The sequence below is a fragment of the Anguilla rostrata genome, chromosome 18, assembly GCF_018555375.3.
Source record: "Anguilla rostrata isolate EN2019 chromosome 18, ASM1855537v3, whole genome shotgun sequence".
Taxonomy (NCBI): domain Eukaryota; kingdom Metazoa; phylum Chordata; class Actinopteri; order Anguilliformes; family Anguillidae; genus Anguilla; species Anguilla rostrata.
This window is the reverse complement of record NC_057950.1, coordinates 8,734,561-8,755,004: the sequence shown is the minus strand read 5'-3', so window position 1 is coordinate 8,755,004 and position 20,444 is coordinate 8,734,561. Positions and strand designations below refer to the sequence as shown.

At 42.9% G+C, this 20,444-nt stretch overlaps 1 protein-coding gene across 1 annotated transcript; it reads left to right on the top strand.

The window, feature by feature from the left end:
• The first annotated feature begins 1,448 nt into the window (after positions 1 to 1,448).
• Positions 1,449 to 19,670, top strand: capn2a (calpain 2, (m/II) large subunit a). Its single transcript, XM_064317855.1, has 21 exons — positions 1,449 to 2,156; positions 2,720 to 2,789; positions 6,279 to 6,397; positions 7,498 to 7,631; positions 9,041 to 9,209; positions 9,929 to 10,012; positions 10,569 to 10,654; positions 11,116 to 11,184; positions 11,457 to 11,617; positions 12,766 to 12,935; positions 13,304 to 13,315; positions 14,190 to 14,401; positions 15,131 to 15,167; positions 15,473 to 15,538; positions 16,304 to 16,361; positions 16,454 to 16,518; positions 17,021 to 17,089; positions 17,572 to 17,650; positions 18,226 to 18,342; positions 19,200 to 19,258; positions 19,437 to 19,670. Exons 1-21 carry the CDS (start codon positions 1,920 to 1,922, stop codon positions 19,458 to 19,460), a joined length of 2,097 nt encoding a protein of 698 aa, XP_064173925.1. The 5' UTR covers positions 1,449 to 1,919; the 3' UTR covers positions 19,461 to 19,670.
• The last annotated feature ends 774 nt before the right edge of the window (positions 19,671 to 20,444 follow it).

Sequence of the window (20,444 nt, the reverse complement as noted above, 5' to 3'; positions counted from 1 at the left end):
AATTATGGATGTTTTTTTTTTATTAAAAAAGAGTAAAGTGGCCACACTCTGAGGAGGAGATCGTATTATGGTTTGGATCACCGCCAAAGCAACTGAGCATTTGTGAGAACTGCAGGAATCACATTTACGTGCAGCAGGAATTATAATAAGGCCTTTGAGTTCCTAACTGTAAGCAGGAAAGCAGCCTTTTCCATTCTCTGGCTCTGCTGTTTGCTCACTTGTAGCTCCCTCTGCTGGTAGAACGATCGAAACCATTGTCATATATGCTCCTGTTCATTAATCTATGCCATCAACATGGCTGCCTGCCAAAATGAGTGCAGTCTCTTACTGCTTCTCCTCAGTCTACGGTCTGCAAGCTGAGCTTTGCAGTTACTGCAGCCTCATTGAGAAACCGTGGGCTTGTGATGCTGATACAGGAAGATTTCAGACACCACAGAGGTGCTGGTATTGCACACTATATGGCATCAAGATGGCCGCCGTTCCCGAGTGCCACCACAGTACATTGTCTTGCAGAGTTGCTGTGCTGCAGTCAGCTCTGGCGCAGTCGCGAGCCCATAGGGTGCACTGTTGCCTGGGAACTTGCCAAGCAAGTTTGTGAAAAGACATTTCTCAAACATGTAGTTCAATATTATCCCTTCAGCTGGAAAAGCAAGATCATTGTTCCATTTTGAGGAACCAAAACACAAAAATACTGTGGCCAGACTTTCAAACAGCCCCAAAACTGCTTGAGTGTAGGAATGTCGAGGCCAGGCAGAGACCACAGGATAAGGCTACATGTTGTCTAAGTTAATGACAGAGCTACCATTTGTAACACAGAGTAAATTACTTTTCATAGCTTTGTTCATTTCTGTGAGCCAGCACTTTACTCGAGCTTATATATATATATATATATATATATATATATATATATCCTTTCATTCATGGTTTTAATAGCATTGTATAGAGAGGGACTGGCTCATTCTATGCAGAGAGTGAGGTATCCAACACACTTGTGTACATACAGTTGTAGAAGAGTGGCACAATTTTGTTCCATTAGCTGATCATACTGCACTAGGGTAACCAAATTTCGTGGATGAAAAATGCAAATGAACATTCAAAGAACACAGTTAATGAGATCATTGTATCGTTCAAGTACTCGGACATTTGTTTATTCGCAATAAAATTGTCAACTTTTATTTAATTTAATAGTGTTTAACAAAGTCCAAACGCATGGGATCAAATTTACTCTGAGTAAAATGTACTCGTATCAGAGTTGATTTAACGTGGAAGATTTGCCTGTGTATTTGGCTGAGAGGAAAGCCTGGCCCCTACTGGCTTGCTGACACCAGTTCCATCGGAACCCTTGTTTTTAAGCAGGGGTGCGCCCCATTCTGGACTGGACCCGTTGTTCATCCGCGAGTAATTCCAGTCTACAGGAAAGACTTTCCTTACGACATTATCCGAACAGATCAATTCAGAATGTGGTGTGATAAGATCCTGCAGTGTACCCATATTTGTGAAACCGCTTATATTCGTTTCCACGTTCCCGCATTTTGTTCCCATCTTGTTTTGTTTTGTTTAACTTAAGTCTCAAAATGCGTTTATTTTGAAACACATATCGCGCAGTTGTCAGGTACCGATGACGATTTGTGTTTCACCAAAAAGATTAACTCAACACGATGATTTTTAAATATTTTTAAAGCCTTTGAAGTATTTTCCTGTATCACTTTTCCTTTATCATTTATAATCTATGAATGTGAATTTACATACGAACCGAATAGTTAGATCGCATGCCACTACCTTTATGTCCTCAAAACAGTCGTACCCACTTGCTGAGAGGCCACGCCTGAAATTTCATGGGCGGAGGAAGAATGTAACTTTTGCGAGAAAAAAAAAACTTGCCGTTCGTGCAACTGAGTGCGAGAGGGGACCTAACAGACATGGCTGGAGTCGCATCTACGCTCGCCAAAAAGCGGGCACTAGCCGCTGGCTTCGGCACCAACGCAAACGCTGTCAGATACCAGAACCAGGACTTTGAGTCGCTGAGAAGCCAGTGCCTCAGCCGAGGGGCTCTTTTTTCGGATCCTAATTTTCCAGCTGCGCCGGAATCTTTGGGTTTTAACGAGCTTGGACCGGGCTCATCGAAAACTAGAGGCATTCAATGGAAAAGACCTGGAGTAAGTTTCAGTTATAACTTAGTAACGATTTGAATATTGTTTTCTGACGGCTTTTTACTGTTTGTGTGTAGCCTATATGTAAGACCCATCTACAAAAGTAAAAGGAAGTTCTGGAAATGTTTTTCCCAGTAGGCTAAAACGTTTTGGCATAATTGCAACATTGATGTTTATGTTATGTGTAATTGCCTGCGAAAGAAAGGTAGGTGCCTTATCATATTAAGATGGGCGTGGTGGCCGAAGTGATTGCTATTTTATTTCGAATCCGAATGTACGTTTGCTGTCCTGTTGTGCATACGTCGACTTCGTTTGTCGTTAAAAAAGTGTTCTTTTCTGGTCAAGGATCACAGTCCATTCACATTCTCTGTTCGCATGCCTACAACTTCTACCGACGTTCCCAGGATTTTACAGTTTCCTACAAATATGTGATGCGGGGGACGGCGGGGCGGGGCGGGGGTGGTCGAAAGTAACATAAAAGTAGTGACGCAAAAAGTGTGTTGGATATCACCGCGTTAGTTTTTGAGAATGTGGCGTCAATTAACCATGACCAACTTTTTTTTACCAAGGAACTGGTGTCAAGTCCGATGTTCATCGTTGGCGGAGCCACCAGGACAGATATCTGCCAAGGAGCACTAGGTGAGCTGGTGGATTGATATCGTTAATTTAGGAACATCACATTTTAATGCTGAGGTGTCAATCTCAGCGAATACTGTACAGGCCTTTTTTGCTGCGTTTGCTTCAACCTTGGGGTTTCGTTTCTTTCACATAGTGGTCTATCCTGAAGGTTTAGCTACTTGGGATGTGTTTTGGGAAATGTGTCAGAGGAAAAATGTAAACGGATGATTAACTGCCTAGGCAAATTCATTATGCCTGAGTAATTTGTTGGAGCAAACCCTAACAAACGCATTCGCTCTGGATCAGAGTTTGACACACCAGCCGGCCTCCCAGTCCACAATCACGATCTCCTAACTAACAGTATGCAAATTCATTAACGGAAAGGGGGAGGTGGAGGGGATGAGAGCCACCGAAAGCTGTGGACGTGTGTATGTGCCTTATGAAGCTTATGCATTAAGGTCAGGCCTTTAGCTGACATAAAACATGAAGCGGAAACTCTAACCTCCTAACTCGGTAGCGTTGTGCATTGCTTTTGTTAAGAGGGTTTTTTTTTGGGTTAACCAGAGCCTTTTTTTTGAGAAATAGAGAGACACTAACACAAAGTATGAGAACACTGTTTATGGAAATGGAGATTTAATCAGAGTCTTTGGGGAAAAAATATGCAAAGGGCAGAATGTGTTTTAACATGAGACAACAAACAAAGCTTACCTGTAAATTTAGGACGTACCAGCCAGCGTATTGCAAATGTGGCCTATTTGATTTCTTAAAAGGAACATTTTGTTGTTGTACAGCTAGTAGTACGTGCACTGTGTGTGTGTGTGTGTGTTTTGAGAGCCCTCCTGGAGATGTTTTGGGACTGCCCTTATCTTATCAGAGACTTTGTTGCAGAAGTATTGTTCTGTTTGCTGTGTGTTTACATGTTCCCGCATGCCCAGGGCTAATTTTTGACACCTCTAGTCTATTACAACCTGCACAAGTGACATCTTTTTATTTGCTGGATCGCTTCATAACAAATACGCTCTTAGTTAAGGTACCCACTACTCAGTACTGATTTTAAATCAGTTTGGCTGTCTTATATTCAGTTTCAGGCTTGGAGGTTGACAGAGACAGGCTACGCTGAACAAGCTATGCTAGGCTCAGGTGGGGCCTGTACTGCAGAGCAGGAGTAGTGAGTCAGCCGGATGACTGTACTAAGTAAAACTCAGAACAGCTCTTTTCACTTCAGTCCACGTTCCAGATTTGGGAGGGTTCTGGGTTTTACTCAGAAGTAGTTATCCGGCCAACTCGGTAATCCTGCTTTGTGATACAGGCCCCCGTGCTCTGGTGGTGTGCTCTTCATCGTTGACCTTGTTTGTAATGTTTCAGAATCCCCCCTCCCCCCCCAAATGTTTTGTGTTTCGGGCGTTTCCTGCTTTGTTTGTCTGTAGCCACAACCGCAGTGTTTCCTTTTCATCTTGTTAGCAGTGTTGGTTAGCTGCAACACCATATCTAACACAGGCGTTGAAGTTCTGTCGTTATTTCGTCGTAAGACTTGACAGTTTGTTTTTTTGTCCACTGTAGGGGATATGAGTCTCTGGTCTTATTCTATAACAGCCATATATTCTTCTGCACAGTAAAATGTCCAATGTTAATTCGGCTGGACTAACAGAGCACATTTAATTTCAATAGGGACCATATGTGCTCTCTAAGCCTTGATTTAACACCCAACATTTTACTGCATATGCTGAAACTTACACTGCAAGGACTGCTTTTGAAAAAGGTTTTCACTGCAACATGTTTTTGGCATCCAAGGCCACAGGTTTTATGTTTAAAAAAAATGTATATACTAAAACATTTTTTCTCCTGAGTTACAGGAGGATGTGCTGTAAGTTGTATGGATGCCGGTCATGAGATGTGTAGCACTAATGTCTGAACAACAGTAAAAGAATAGCTTTGATTGTGCAGAGATGGGGTGGGTAGCAGCTGGCCCTGTGTAACTGTGTAGATCATGGGCACAGAACTGGGCACAGATTGACAGGAAGAAGAGGAAAGGCCTGTCAGTGTGATTCAGAGACAGAGCAAAAGGGGAAGTTTGGGTGGTGTGAGATTCATTGTCCACACAGACTGTTCCACAGAGTCTGTTGCTATTATGCCCTTATGACTAACGAGTGATAATAATAATAATCCTTAGTTAACTCTTGGAAGGGTCGGGTGTTGTTTTGGAATGTTTTTTTAAGAAATTTTAAGCCAGTGTTCTAGAACTCTGTTGCTTTTAATTCAGCAGTAGTGATTTTTAAGAAATTTTAAGCCAGTGTTCTAGAACTCTGTTGCTTTTAATTCAGCAGTAGTGATTGTTACATCAGCATTAGAATGTTCAGTTGAGAACATTCAAATCACATATTTGTGATCTCACACCTTGAAGGGGTAAGAATGGTTCAGTGCACATTATCCACAGGGTTGCTCGTTAGGCACCTCCGCCCTCCTCCATCTTTTTTTTATAGCGTCTGTCGGGCATCCTGCAGTACGCTGGTGGTGCACAGGCCCGGTTACCCAGGCTTCTGGAAGTAGAAAGGTCTGTGCTGCTCTGTGAGAGCAGTCCTGATTACGGCATACGCGCGAAGCCGCTGCACGGTGAAATGAGTCCCAGCTGCAGGAACGGAGGGCAGGCGGTCCGAACGAGAGGCACACTCATGCGCAAAATATGTGCTTTTTGAGGAAGTGCTGGCCATTGTCTTTACTTAAAGTGCTCGGAGTGCCATAGCTGCGGTCTGCCGTGTTTATTTATGGAGCTCTGTTGAAACTATCAAAACCAGCCTACGAGGCTCTGTCGTAGGTTTACCCTGTCACTCTATCAATGTATGTTGCGCAATTCAGCATTCTGTTTCCGTTTCAAATTTTACAAGTCTGGCAGCACCAGTCTGTTAACTGATACTCTGAAATGTCCACTTGGCACAACTTTATGTGAGATGCATGTTAAATGATGATTTTTTTTTTCTTTTTTAATCTCCTGAAAATGTGTCATTCAGCTTGCTGAAGGGCTGAAAACTATCAGGGCGTTATGTGAAAATGATTTTCTTAGATTTGGCAAGGAGCCAAGATGGGAGTATTTTTGAGAACTGATTGAACAGAGCTGGATCTCACAGAGGCTGTAAGGGAGGTTGTTTTGCTATGAAAGCACAGTTTGTATTAAAGCAAGGCCTGAGGGAGAAGTTGAAACTGTTTTTTGGAATGGGCGGTTGGGATCAGGAGCGAGGCGTGACCTTGGCTTTGCGTCTGTTCTGCTAAAGCAAAGGTCAGTTATGATAGCCTCCAGGCTTTGTCATGAGAATCAGACCATTTCAGGTCAGGGAAACTGTAGCTCATACGTACAGTCTGAAATGGCGTTTTCTGTGAGCTGTCTGAATGCCACTGCTGCCACAAGTATTCAGCGTTCTCCCGTGTTTCTGTTTATTTCTCCTTGCTTTGTCTCCATAGCGATTACGCTTAGCCGCATTGCTCACAGAGTTCTGTCTTTTTTCCCATGATCCCCAGGTGACTGCTGGCTCCTGGCAGCCATTGCCTCTTTAACTCTCAATGAAGATGTTCTGGCCAGAGTTGTCCCCAGTGGACAGGACTTTGGGGACAACTACGCCGGCATCTTTCACTTCCAGGTAAGTCTGTCCTGAGGGTTCCAGTGTTGTGCTTCTACAGGAAGCAAAGATGATGAATAAGAAACGGAGGTGACTCATCCCTTTTTATGGTCTCATCTGACAAATTTTTAAACATACATGAGACTGTAGTGCAGTGCATAATAAATTAATAAATAATAATTAATAATAATAAATTATATTGTAAATATCTAAGGAAAGCATTTCACAACCCTGGGAACACCCACCAGTGGGCTTATCAGTGTGTGTGTGTGTGTGTGTGTGTGTGTGTGTGTGTGTGTGTGTGTGTGTAGAAAGACTGAAGAAGGTTGTGTCTTAATTTTCCTAAAACTCATTTCCTTATATTCTCAAATAGACCCAGCCCTGCTGGCAGTGTGTGAGTGGAATTAGCAGACGTAGATCAGGTTTAAGGCAAGAACTCCAGACACTCAAAATCTATGACCTACTCAGAAAATACTATCCCTAAGGACCTGTCTGTGTCCCAAGATGCCTTATTGTCTTTGTAGGTGGGGTGGAAGGAAAGGAATTTTGGGTTTTAGGAAGTGGGGGGTGGGGGGTGGTCAGAACGATGGAAAATTAGTGATTCCAAAAGGGGGCTGATTGGATCTGTTGGTGAAATCAAGCTTGCAGCACTAATGTGTTTGTTTATCCACTGGATTTATTTTAAGCCAGTCTAATGAGAAATGAGATTTCACCACAGTTGTGGGCTTGCCTAAGATGGCTCTTTGAACTCTCCTAACAATAAAGCAATAAAAGGAGGTGTCTGGCTAATTACGTGACTGAAAGTTTAATTAATTAATTTAATTGTAATGTGTAAATAACTTGAATGACTCAGTTATTTCATAACTTTACTTCAATGTTCCAACTGGAGTTTCAACTAGACATTTAAATCCATTAAGTGCTTATACTAGTATAAGTGCATTGTTTTGCAATATAATTTTCCTTTAGAAAAGCAGGAAATTTCTCATTAAAAACTGTTTGTGGCAGTACCGGCAGAGGGCAGGAATGCATTTATATATCAATGAACATAACTGCTAGTGATAGTGACGATGTGCTGGAACGTTTACCATTTTAAAAATCCGTTATGTCTGTGAATTGTTCAGTTCTGGCAGTTTGGAGAGTGGGTGGACGTGGTGATCGACGACCGGCTGCCCACCAAAGACGGGGAGCTGCTGTTCGTCCACTCGGCCGAGGGCTCTGAGTTCTGGAGCGCCCTGCTGGAGAAGGCCTACGCCAAGTGAGTAGGCTGCACAGCTGGTCGTGACACTGAAATGTGCAGAGCAGAGGTTCCCAATCCTGTTCCTCGAGATCTACTTTCCAGTAGGTTTTCACTTGAACTGTGACAAAACATGCCTCATTCCACTGCTAGAGATCTCGTTGAGCTGGATGGTGAAGAGTGAATGAATGTCACCATAGGTTGAGATGGTGTGGCACCAGCCACTGAAGTTTGTTTGGTAGTATCAGGACCAGTAAGACTGGTTTTCATTTTTAAGACCTTGAAACACTTCCAAGTGTGGTTTTCTTGCCCTTATCAATGTACAATATATTTATACCAATAATAGTATGCAAGCTAGTGGTACCCAACCCTCTTCCTGGAAATCTACTGTCCTGTATGTTTTCATGGTTACCCAAACAAAGCGCACCTCATTCACCTGCTAGAGGTTAGCTGCTAATTACTAGAGTCCGGTGTGCCAGATTAGGGTTGAAATAAAAACCTATAGAATGTTCAATCTCCAGGAACAGGGCTGGGAACCACTGGTGTAGAGTTTCCTAAAGCATTTCCTAAAGAGTTTCCATATGTATATATGAAGAATTCACATTCCCTACAGTCACTATCGAAATCCTAGAACACTCGCTACCTAACTCCCATCATAATCGTTATAAAAAATTGCTACCAAAATCCTTTGATTACTGCCTGAATTCCATAACAATTTCACTTGGAAACCCATAATGATAACTTCCCAAATTCCATAGTAATTTCTGCCTAAATTCCATAGCAGTCACTACCTAAGTTCCATAACAATCGCTGCCCAAATCCCATAATATTTTATACCTAAATTCCATAGCAGTTACTACCTAAGTTCATAACAATTGCTACTCAAATTGCTTGAACAATTGTGACCCCACCAAAAGGAAGATTAGACCATTTAGAAATAACTCTTCTTCAGTTCTTTGATCTATGTAAGTGTGCTGTTGGACCTGAATCCTTGTAGTTTCCAAAGTTGTGTGTACCAACCTTAGCGTCTCGTAGGTGATTGTTAATCATCACCTGTGATTGTGCTGTTTGTTCTGTATCGGCTCGTTGGTGCATGACAGGGTTTCTCAGCCACATGCATTGTTCATTCAACTTAAACACAATGAGCCAATCCACAGGCATTGTTTGTTCAGCTCAAATGCAACGAGCCAATGTGCACGCATTGTTCGTTCAGCTCAAACGTGACTAGCCAATCCGCACACTTTTTTATCCACTTCAAACGCAATGAGCCAATCCCCACGCGTTGTTCATTCAGCTCAAGCGCAATGAGCCAATCCGCATGCGTTGTTCATTCAGCTCAAACGTAATGAGCCAATGAGGGTCCCCGCTGGCTGGATCTCCACCGGGGCACGGCGGGCGCGGGTCTGAGGCCTTCGGGTTTTCTCTTCCAGGGTGAACGGCTGCTACGAGGCTCTGTCCGGGGGCTCCACCACCGAGGGGTTTGAGGACTTCACCGGGGGCATCGCCGAGAACTACGAGCTGAGGAAAGCCCCGTCCAACATGTTCCAGATCATCCGGAAGGCCCTGGACGCCGGCGCCCTGCTCGGCTGCTCCATCGATGTACGGCGTCCTCGTCGCCGCAGAACCGCTTCCGGGTCGACCGTGCCGCTATGGCCCGTTCATTTCTCCTCGGTTTAAATGCTGTTGATCTGATTTTTATGTTGCGTGGGGGGGGGGGGGGGGAGTCTAATCACTGTACAGCTGGTATCAGGATGTCTGTACAAGCAGTTCCTGTCCATCCCTCATCTCTGCCTTTCACTATAAGCTGAAGTGTTATTCTGAAAGCAAAACTGCATGAGCTAAGTGCATGCATTATGCATGATAAACAGTGTTTAAGTAAAAATATGCCCATAGGCTGAGATGCCCTTTGGCGTCTGCCACTTGAGTCTAAAGCAGAATCAGTCTCAATAAGATTTGTTTTCATTTTTAAAACTTTGAAACACATCCAGGTGTGGTATTCTTACTTTTATGAATGTACAATATATTTATACAAAACATTGTATGCAAGCCAGTGATACCCAACCCTGTTCCTGGAAATCTACTATCCTGTATGTTTTCATGGCAACCCTAACAAAGCTCACCTCATTCCGCAGCTAGAGGTCTTGATGAGCTGCCAATTAGTACTATCAGGTGTGCCAAATTATGGGTTGAAATGAAAACCTACCGGACAGTATATCTCCAGGAACGGGGTCGCGTACCGCTATTATAAGCCAGGCTCAATTCTCAGAATGCTTTATTGTGATCACTGTTTTTGTCTGTTTGTCTGTCTGTCTGTCCAGATCACCAGTGCTGCAGATTCTGAGGCTGTAACCTATCAGAAGCTGGTGAAAGGGCATGCCTACTCTTTGACTGGCGCTATGGAGGTAGGGCATCAGTCTGGTTTCCTTATTGAAGGCCATCCGGTGACCCATAGGGCAGCAGTGTAGCATGAGAACTTGGTTCTTGACTCAGAGGTTGCAGGTTCGATGCCATAGTGGACATTGCCGGTGTGCCCTGGAGAAAAGGTCCTTAACTGTGATAAAGATGTCCAGCTCACTCGGTAAAAACGCCGCATGCTGTGCATGAGTGAGCACCACGGACTCGGAACAAATCCGAACCCAAGCCAGGGCCAACTGTGGCCGACAGTCCCACAGGGGCAGCGCACGGTTGGCTTTGTGTTGCTCAGGGAGGGATACAGGCCGCGGGGGGGATAGCGGTGTCAATTGCGCTAGCGACCCATATTGGCCCCTGGTGTTTGGGTGCGTGTTGAAAGCTACATGTTTTTCTGGAAAAATAAGTCAAGCATGATCGGCTCCAGCACTCCCAGCAATCCTGACCAGGAATAAGTGGGTTAGAAAGGAGATGAAAGTAGATGATCTTAGTAGGTGAGTTGACAGTTTTCTGGACGGTGTGAATGACCTCGCCCTCGTCCTGTCTCAGGTGGACTACCGGGGGCGCAAGGAGAAACTGGTGAGAGTTCGGAACCCCTGGGGCCAGGTGGAGTGGACAGGAGCGTGGAGCGACAGGTATGTCATATCTACAGATCCGTCCCAGAGTGCTTTGCGGCCAATAGCCAAATTCCTACACTACTTTAAAAGGTTTAACTGCGGGGTGTCCAATGTTGTCCGACAGGGGCCGGTGTGGGTGCAGGTTTTTGTTTCAGCCCATTTCTAAGACACCTGATTCTACTTATACAGGTCTCGACTGAAGACCACGATGAGTTAATTAGTTGAATTAGGTGCCTTAGTGCTGGCCTATAACAAAAAAAACTGCTCCCACACTGGCCCTTTTTTGGATACGATTGGACACCCCTGGTTTAGCTTGAACCAAGTAAGAATAGACTTGCATATGCCTGTCTGTCATGGAAACGCAGGTCTTGTTGCGGTACCCTCCCTCGTTGGTTCTACTCACGTCCCAGTGGTGTGTTTGAATAAAGCTAAGCTCTGTTTCAGCTGACTTCTTTGCCCTGGGTTCTGTCCCCCTCCAGCTCGTCTGAGTGGAACTCCGTCGATCAGTCGCAGCGTGACAACCTCAAAAAGGACGATGGCGAGTTCTGGTAGGATGCTTCAGGCCAAAGGCTATGTACTGTGCCTTGCCTTTCTACAGTGCAGAATTGTATTAAGATCATCAAACTCCATATTAATGCCCATAATTTTGCATGAGATGTTGGATGTCAGGTGTCCACATACTTTTGGCCATGTAGTGTATTTTTTTTTACCAGTTTTTTCATTAGTTGATGTGAATAATGATGCATAACAAATCTCAGTCCATGGTTCTTTTGTGCTTGAATCTGTCAGTGACCTGTCAGTAATGCTTTGTCTTTTTCAGGATGGCATTCACAGATTTTATGAGGCATTACTCTCGCCTGGAGATCTGCACTCTGACCCCAGACTCTCTGACCAGTGACTCCTATAAGCCCTGGAGTGTGTGTCACTACAACGGCAGCTGGAGGAGGGGGTCCACCGCGGGGGGCTGCAGGAACAACCCCTGTGAGTACTAACCACACCACCCAATTATGACATCACTTATTAACCTATCACCATACTACCCGATTATGACATCACTCAGTAATCTATCACTACACCACCCAATTATAACATCAATCGATAACTTATCACCATACTGTACCGCCCAATTATAACGTCACTCCATAATCTATCACTGCACCATCCAAGTATGACATCACTCGTTAACCTGGCACCACACCACCCAATTATGACATCACTCATTAACCTATCTACATCACCCAGTTATGATGTCACTCACTAATCTAGCACCGCACTCCCCAAATGTGACATTGTTCATTAACCTAACACCACGCTACTTAGTTATGACATCACTCTGTACTGCATTACTCAGGACCACATCAGCCAGTGCTACGCCATTTAGTACCACATTACCACACGCATACAACACTATTTCTGTGAATTCATCTGCAGTGTTAATGGTGTTTGAAGTGGCTGCTGAAAAACTGGGCCTTAGAGCAGTGTGCGTGTCTTGACACGTCTGTAAATGGATCCCAGCAATCGACTGAATGGCGTTGCGTGTGTGCAATGATCTCAGAACACCTCCCCCCCAGCCCGCGAACTAGAGCTCAGCCCCCAAAAATGTCAACGGCATGGTCTGGCCCCCGGGCAAACACATAAGACCTCTGTGAATCTGGCTCCGCAGACGTGTGTCAGACGTGCAGGGGCTTGCCAAAGTGGTATGAAAGGTCTGAAAAGGGTCAAACGTACAAGCTCCTCAGATATCAGGTGTCATCTCACACCTATTGAGCAAGCAGCAAGTCCCACTGCAATTTCCACTCACTATTTATCGCACAGCAAAGAGCTCTGGGTTCTGATAAAAGATGCATTACTCGTGCTGCTTGTGTGTACAGACACTATGTTCATCTACCAGTGTCATTCTATTCATCATTATGTGTTATAGCATCCATCACATGCAAACAGAAATTTTGTATCTATTTACTATTTTGTGGATATTTTTTGAGGAGATATGTGGATCTTGACTTGCTTTGCTTTTTAAATTGATTTCATTAGGACAAGGCTGAGTACATGTGCATAAAATGCAGCATATGACCAGTACCCTGGGATGGGATAAGGAATGAAAGCATGTCGCCTTTGTGCCCCCTCCCCAGACACTTTCTGGATGAACCCCCAGTTTAAGATCACCCTGGCGGAGGAGGACGACGACCCGGACGATAACGAGGTGGGCTGCACCTTCCTGGTGGGCCTGATCCAGAAGAACCGGCGCCGCCTGAGGAAGTCAGGCGAGGACATGCACACAATCGGCTTCGCCATCTACGAGGTGACCCCTGACCCCTCACCCCTGACCTGTGCCACAGACCTGCAGCACACTTAGTTCAAATACATAGTTGGACTATTTTAGTGCTTTTGATTCCGATAAAATGTAAAAATGCTCTTGCAGATCCCTGAGAGTTTTTTGACCAAACTGTCTTACTACACAAAATGTAAAATAAGATAAAGAAGAATTTTCTACCTCTCAAAATTGCTGAAAATAGGTATTTTTATTTAAAATTGTAAGTAATCTGAAGGATTTAACCCAGGCCTGACCTTAAAAAGTGAACTCGTCAGGGAAATTGACCTGCAGGTTTTCGACTTTCATCAGTTATTTTCATTGGTTTGTTAATAGTGGTTTGTTTGGCTGTGTTTCAGGTTCCACCCGAGGTGAGACTTCTAGAGCTGAGACAGATCAGCTCACAAGGCAGGAAGCTGGGATGTGCAGTCATCTGAGGTCAAAGGGGCGGAGTTAAAAGAGTTCAACGGCGCAGCTTTTCTGTTTGCTTTTTTAACCCTTTGAAGAGTAGGGTTTTTTTGGAGTGTTTTTTCAAAATTCTAAGTCCGAGTTCTAGAACTCCATTGCTTTCAGTTAGCAGTAGTGATTGTTACATCAGCTTTGGAATGTTCAGTTAAGAACATTCTAATCACATATGTATTTGTGATCTGCAGTCTGTCAACCTTTATTTAATTTTTGGAAGACACACTGAAGGAATGAGCTTCACAATGGTACCAATATTACAAAATACAATTAAAACAACAATAAATAAGTAAAAGTAATTTAAAAATAATAACTAAAAAAAACTAATATAACAGTAATAACAGAATGGCAGTAATAATAATACACCTTACACCTTAAACCTCTTTAGACAATAATGAACTTTCCTTTGATAGTTCCAACATCTGGATTGCTTTGAACAACATTATCTCCATATTGTGATGTAAAAATATTTTCCTGCTTAAATAAATTAGTTGGAATCGTTTTCTGAATTTATGTCCATAGTACTGTATGACGTCTGTTTTGGTCATGCCAAGTCCAGGGAAACACTTGTGATTATTTGAAGAGAAGGAAATAAACAGCAGTATTATGTTTTGACCATGTTGCCCGGGTGACATAATCAAAACCAGTTCGTGCAGTCGCGTTTGTTCCCGGGATGTTTTGTGACCTTGTTCTGCCAGTGAGGCCTTCATTCTGAAGGACGAGCTAATGGTTTTGTTCAGTCATGCTTGCTTCTTTATCCTGATTGGCTTTTTCTCCTGTCAGTTTCACGGGCAGAGGGAGGTCCACCTGGATAAGAACTACTTCCTGACTCACGGGCAGAAGGCCCGGTCCGAGACCTTCATAAACCTGCGCGAGGTCAGCACTCGCTTCAAAATGCCCCCTGGGGAGTACCTCATCGTCCCCTCCACCTTCGAACCCCACAAGGACGGGGACTTCTGCATCCGCGTCTTCTCTGAGAAACAGAGCGAAACTCAGTAAGGACCCCGGCTGCCCTTGAAATGGCAGTATACATTTGCATATTTGTATTGCCATCATTGTGAATTAAGAATTTAAACGATTCGACTGAGCAAGTGACGGTCAGCAGGTGACGGTGACCTCTCTGTACCATTCTCTGTAACTGTTAAAACTAAGCCGTTGTGAGCTTGGTTCATACTTGGGTGACCTGTGAAAAAACGTACTACTGGTAGATGTGCTGGAGAGCCAGTAGGGGGCACTGTCTCCTCTAGACAAATAGAAATCCTGGCATAGAAGGTGCCTTCCTTCGGTTGAGGTCATTTTGGGTCCTGGCAATCTTTGAAATGGTCATTAAAGGTTTGCTTGTGGCACTTGTTTTGAAAGCCCCTACTAACTAACAACTGCTATCCTGGTCTAATTCACCCAAAAACTCCCTCTGTGTCTGGCTCTCTAATTATCCCTTACATCTGATTGGCTACACAATCTATTACATGCCCAGCCTACTGCAATTCCCCATGCCGGTTGCCACTGCAAATAAGAAATGTGTGTTCAGTGTACCTATCTGGTTTTCAAAAATACATGGGTTTCCAGTAGTCTGGAAAGAGTATGCCATTACTGAAGAAGTACTTGAGGATTCATTTTGCTTGAAATTATTTCACAAAAATACCACAAATGTCAGTGCCAATTAAAACCAGGGAGAAACCTCAGATTTCTCAGTTGCGCCTGCGTAAACCTGCTCTCTCTCTCAGGCCCTGTGACGACCCTGTGGAAGCAGAGCTGGACGACGTGAGTAGTGTTTACATCAGATACTTGTATGATGTCATGCTTTCGCAATTTCTGTGTGTAAATACATGCTTGTGCGTGTGCATGTGTGTGTGTGTATGCATATGTGTGTGCGTGCGTGCATGTGTTTGTGTGTGTGTGTGTGCGTGTGCGCATGCGTGCGTGTGCGCGTGTTTGTGTATGTGTGTGCGTGTGTGCACATATGTGTGTGCATGCGTGTGTGTGCGCGTGTTTGCGTGTGTGTGTGTGTGTGTGCGCGCGCGTATGGGTGTATGTGTGTGTGTGCGTGCGTGCGTGTGTTTCATCAGGAGACTGTGTCTGAGGAAGAAGTGGACGCCAGCTTTAGAGGACTCTTCGCCAAACTGGCCGGAAGCGTAAGTACTGAAAGGGTTTTTGAAAACTTTGTCTGGATGGCACTGAAGACAGCAGTAGAAGCAATGTGTTAGCCGCAAGAGAGAGAAAAAAAGGTTCCTTTTAAACTGTTGTTCAAGCATAACTTTTAAAAGCTAAAACAAATTATTTAAAAAAAAATTATTTTATTCCTTATTTAACCTTTATTTACCCAGGGTAGGTTCACTGAGCATGGATGCTGTTTTGCAGGAATGCCCTGCTTCACACTCATACACAGTCACACCTGGGAGCTGCCCAGTACGACCACAATCCTCTATTGTTGGCCACTGAGCCTATTTAAAACTGCACTGTGTATGTGTGTGAAATAAAGGCAGTCTCCCCTGTGGTGATATGTGTAGGCACTATATGTTATATAATATTCTGGAATATTTTTAAGAAAAAGAAAACTTTAAACTTGTTATAGTAATGTGCCGACTTGCAGAACCTGCTGGACCTGTCAGTTGTTAAATTAATCTATGAAGGCATAAAGGATTTAAAGTCATTCAGTAACTGTAATATAATGGTTAGGGAACTGCTCTTGCCACGAAAGACTGCATGTTTGATGCTCAGTTAGAACGCTGTGGTAGTACCATTGAACTAGGTATTTTATCTGAACTGCTTCAGTGTGTGTCCAGCTGTATAAATGGACGCTATGTAAAAATGCTAAAGTTGTCTATGTTGCTCTGGATAAGGGCGCCCGCCAAATGCCTGCAGTGATTAATGAGCTGTTTTGTGCTTCATGCTTCCAGGACATGGAAATATCTGCAACAGAGCTGAGAACCATCTTTAATAAAATCGTCGCCAGACGTGAGCATTTTTTTCCCTCCCTGTGCCGCCTCAGCAGAAGTACATGACCATATCAGTTGCCAGAATTGGTAAAGATGCCAAATGTGTTGCAGGTACCGACATAAAGACGGATGGATTCAGTCTGGACACCTGCAGAATCATGGTCAATCTCATGGACGTATCCTTCCTGCGCAGGACTGGAATGTTTTCAGTGTTTGTGATTGCTCTCGGATAACACTTCACTTTGAACTGTTCTCCATGAAGCCTACATTACTGTGTCATAAGCATGGCATTACACCTGTCATAACAAGTCATGACTGAATATTACGGCTTCTGACTGGCTTAATAACACTGTCATAATGTATGCAGTGAGCATTTATTTTTAAATATGTTTTGGAAAACTGCTTAAAACATCGTGTCATAACATTTGTCATGAGATATACTACACTGTCGTTGATGGTTATTGCATGTGCTATGCATATGGGAATGTCATTTAGGCTTTATAGCGTATAAAGTCCTAGTAAATGTTCACGTTCCTTTTGTTCACATTCCTTTGCAAATAACCAGGGATTATACACCAGGATTATGAACAGGGAAAGTGATGTGAATAAATAATTGTACACCACCATACTGCATATAGGGTTTACTGGGAATCACAGGTCTCCTTGACCCTGATGCAGGACAGTGGTAATGGAAAGCTGGGGATCGGGGAGTTTGCCACCCTGTGGAAGAAAGTCCAGAAGTACCTGGTGAGAGAAACTCTTGGGGGCTGTGTGTCACATGGTCCACTGCTTCCCTATGTAGTGGGCTAACTTGTGTGCTACTGTAGCCAGTTTATTCGTTTGAAGAGTAGGTTTGAAGAGCAGGTTTTCTGGATTTTTATTTTTGTCTAAATTCTAAGTTCTATAACTCCGCTGCTTCCAGTTACCAGCAGTGATTGTCACATCAGCATTAGAATGTTCCGTTGAGAAAATTCTGAACACATATTTGTGATCTCACACCTTCAAAGGGCTAAGGAAATGGCTGGCTCCCTACTTAGTCCTCTACATCTATTAATCTTGTTTGGGGTTTTAATTTTGGTCTACTATTTCACTTCTCAAACCTAAGTTATAGACTGTTACAGAGCAGTAGTGGTCATTTCTTTTAAGAGATGAAAAATATAGAACAGTTAAAGTGTGATAGCACAAATACTGGGTTCTACAACGTCTGCATGCTGTCTCTATTATTACAGGCAATCTACAAGAAGAACGACCTGGACGGATCAGGGAACATGAGCACCCCAGAGATGCGGATGGCTCTGAAGGAAGCAGGTATGTCCGATCAACAGGTGGGCATCCAGGTAGTGCACGCAGGTGTGACTCGGCCATTAATTAAGCTGCTAATATCCCAGCATGCATGGCGTCATGTTTGCCTATAAGTATGGCTAACATGGCCACAGGAGGAGATCACAGTGAGTTTGAAAGAGCTGTGACTGCTGTAAGGGGCTTTAGTGACCCAGAGGGCTCAAATTTTCAGCTGATTTTTTACAGGAAACTGTCCAGACTCTGTCATTCCTGAATTAGGCCTGAAAAAAGCCTTTTCTGCTTCATTCAACTATACATTATTTTATTAGAATTCATTGTGAAATGATAGTGTTACATTCCTCCTGCAGAATTCTGTATGCTGGTAGACCACTACTACTACTACTTCTTCATCCTCTTCTTGTCCTCCTCCTCCTCCTTCTTCTTCTCCTCCTTTGCTTCTTCTTCTTGTCCTTGTTATTCTTCCTCCTCCTTCTTCTTCTTCTGCTTCTTCTTCTCCTCTTCCTCCTCCTCCTCCTCCTCCTAGCCTGGTTCTGCAAGCCTTTGTCCCAGCGGCTAGACCACATTTATTTTCGTCCCTTCAGGTTTCACTCTAAACGACAGCATTCATCAGATCCTGGTGGCCCGCTATGGTGAATCCGACATGACCATCGACTTTGATAACTTTGTGGCCTGTCTCATGCGTCTTGAGATGATGTTCAGTAAGTTCAGAAGTTCGGTTTTCCTTCTTAAGCTGGGTGGTGAACATAAACCAGGACGTGAAAATTTGTTTTGGCGAAGAAGAAAAAAAAAAACAGCTGAGCAGATGAATACAGATTTATACTTGCGTGATGCTAAAAATATTGACAAAATTTGAGTGTTAAATCCAGTGAACCAATTGGAACACGTGCCGTCAGCCAATGGGAGGATATGTCTTGACAGTTCAAGATTCCCTTCAAGACTCGCTTCTAAGGTTATTGAGATGAACCTTTGATGTAACGGAACCTTTAATGTTATATGCAGCCAAACAGTGTGTTCTGTAATGAATACAGATTTATACTTGCGTGATGCTAAAAATATTGACAAAATTTGAGTGTTAAATCCAGTGAACCAATTGGAACACGTGCTGTCAGCCAATGGGAGGATATGTCTTGACAGTTCAAGATTCCCTTCAAGACTCGCTTCTAAGGTTATTGAGATGAACCTTTGATGTAACGGAACCTTTAATGTTATATGCAGCCAAACAGTGTGTTCTGTAATGTAATAATTAAGTTATGCCTTGTTTAGAATGGATTCATATGCATGTATTATTCTACAATTTGGGGTGCATCTGGCTAAAAAGGTTTTGCTTAGTCTCTCAATGGACTCCTGTAACAAACTGTAATTGTGATAATTTACTGTATGTAGAAAGTATAAATACTTTTTGTTGTACTGCTACAGAAAATGACATAACTTTGTGGTTCAAGGCCCAATTAGGCTAAAGGCTAAATTGGATAATAAGCCTGTAATTTCGATATGCTGTAAAAATTGCAATAATTACCAGACAAGCGCTGAGGTGAAACTTTTCTCTTCCCTGTAGAAGTCTTCAAGAAGCTAGACATTGATAGCAGTGGCTTCATAGAGCTGGACTTCTTTCAGGTAAAGAACTTTTGCAGTTTTTTTATCAGTATAAATATAGGCCTATCAGTTATATATGGAACATAATAAAGGATGCTAATTGGTTCTCCTGGGTTACCTTTAAGATGCAAAGAATCTCAATGGTTAGGCTAATTTCAAAGGCTAATTTATTGTTTTGTTTATTTTTTCTGTCTTCTAGTGGCTGACATTTTCTATGATCTAGAAGACCTCTGCACAGAAGTTACAGGCCATTATAATGACCATTTTAATTAAGTTTTGTCATAGAGATTTTAAAGTTTTTATCACTGTGTTGTATGCCTTTATACAGAACTTTTTAATTGTAAATGCTGCACAATGATGTCTGTTGTGGATCTTTTATAAGGCTTGGCATAGGTATGACCACATAAATAAATTTGTCAGTCATGCTATGAAATGTGTTTGTTGCTTTTTTGTGTCAGTGTTCATTTTGAATGCACTGTGTATGCACATGACTATCTGTGCTCAGTGTGTCAAAATCAGTGTTTCGAGGTTTGACATGATAAATTGCAGTATTTGGTTGTAAAGTCTTGTATTATTTTTAAAATAAGGAAATAACCAACAGAGTTGCTTTGTTTTGTTCCACAGTGATCTTTAGTACAGCTTAAAGTTATTGAATGCTTCATGTTTACAGAAAGGGTTTACTGTGAGCCTTTGTCTTGGGTCGAATACGCATTTGAAATGGTTAACCCCTGGTGTAAATCCTTGAGAACTTTCAACAAGATGTGCTGCTAACAAAAATTTTAATCAGATGACAGAATAATTTAGTTCTGATTGGTGAAATGTTGAATGTGAATTGGTGAATGTTTCTTTGAAAAAGTTTAAGTGCTCTTTCAAAGAATTTTTTGATGGAGTTCTCTAGACTTTGCTGTATTTAGGTTATATTTGTTTGCCACTCTTTCCTGTGTTTAATTGGTTCCATGGGAGCTCTTCTCATTAATGTTTTCCCTTTGATGGGCAGCCAGCTGTTCACTGTTGGCTGTGTTTTATTAAAATTCTTGTTTTAGTGGCCTTTCCTGTGGCAAAACCAATTTAACACTCAAAACTACTACCACAGAAGGAACTTCCTGCTGTTTAAATTGCAATTAACATTTTATAAATCCATGGCAAAAGCCTTAAAATGTATATTTTCCCTTTAGATGTGTTTTATTGCAAGGCCTAATAGTGTATT

Bases quoted from the DNA above. Each gene is read 5' to 3' on its own strand.
- capn2a (XM_064317855.1), top strand. From the start codon at position 1,920: ATGGCTGGAGTCGCATCTACGCTCGCCAAAAAGCGGGCACTAGCCGCT. The intron at 2,157-2,719 runs GTAAGTTTCAGT...TTTTTTACCAAG, and splicing joins TTCAATGGAAAAGACCTGGA to GAACTGGTGTCAAGTCCGAT. The intron at 6,398-7,497 runs GTAAGTCTGTCC...TGAATTGTTCAG, and splicing joins CCGGCATCTTTCACTTCCAG to TTCTGGCAGTTTGGAGAGTG.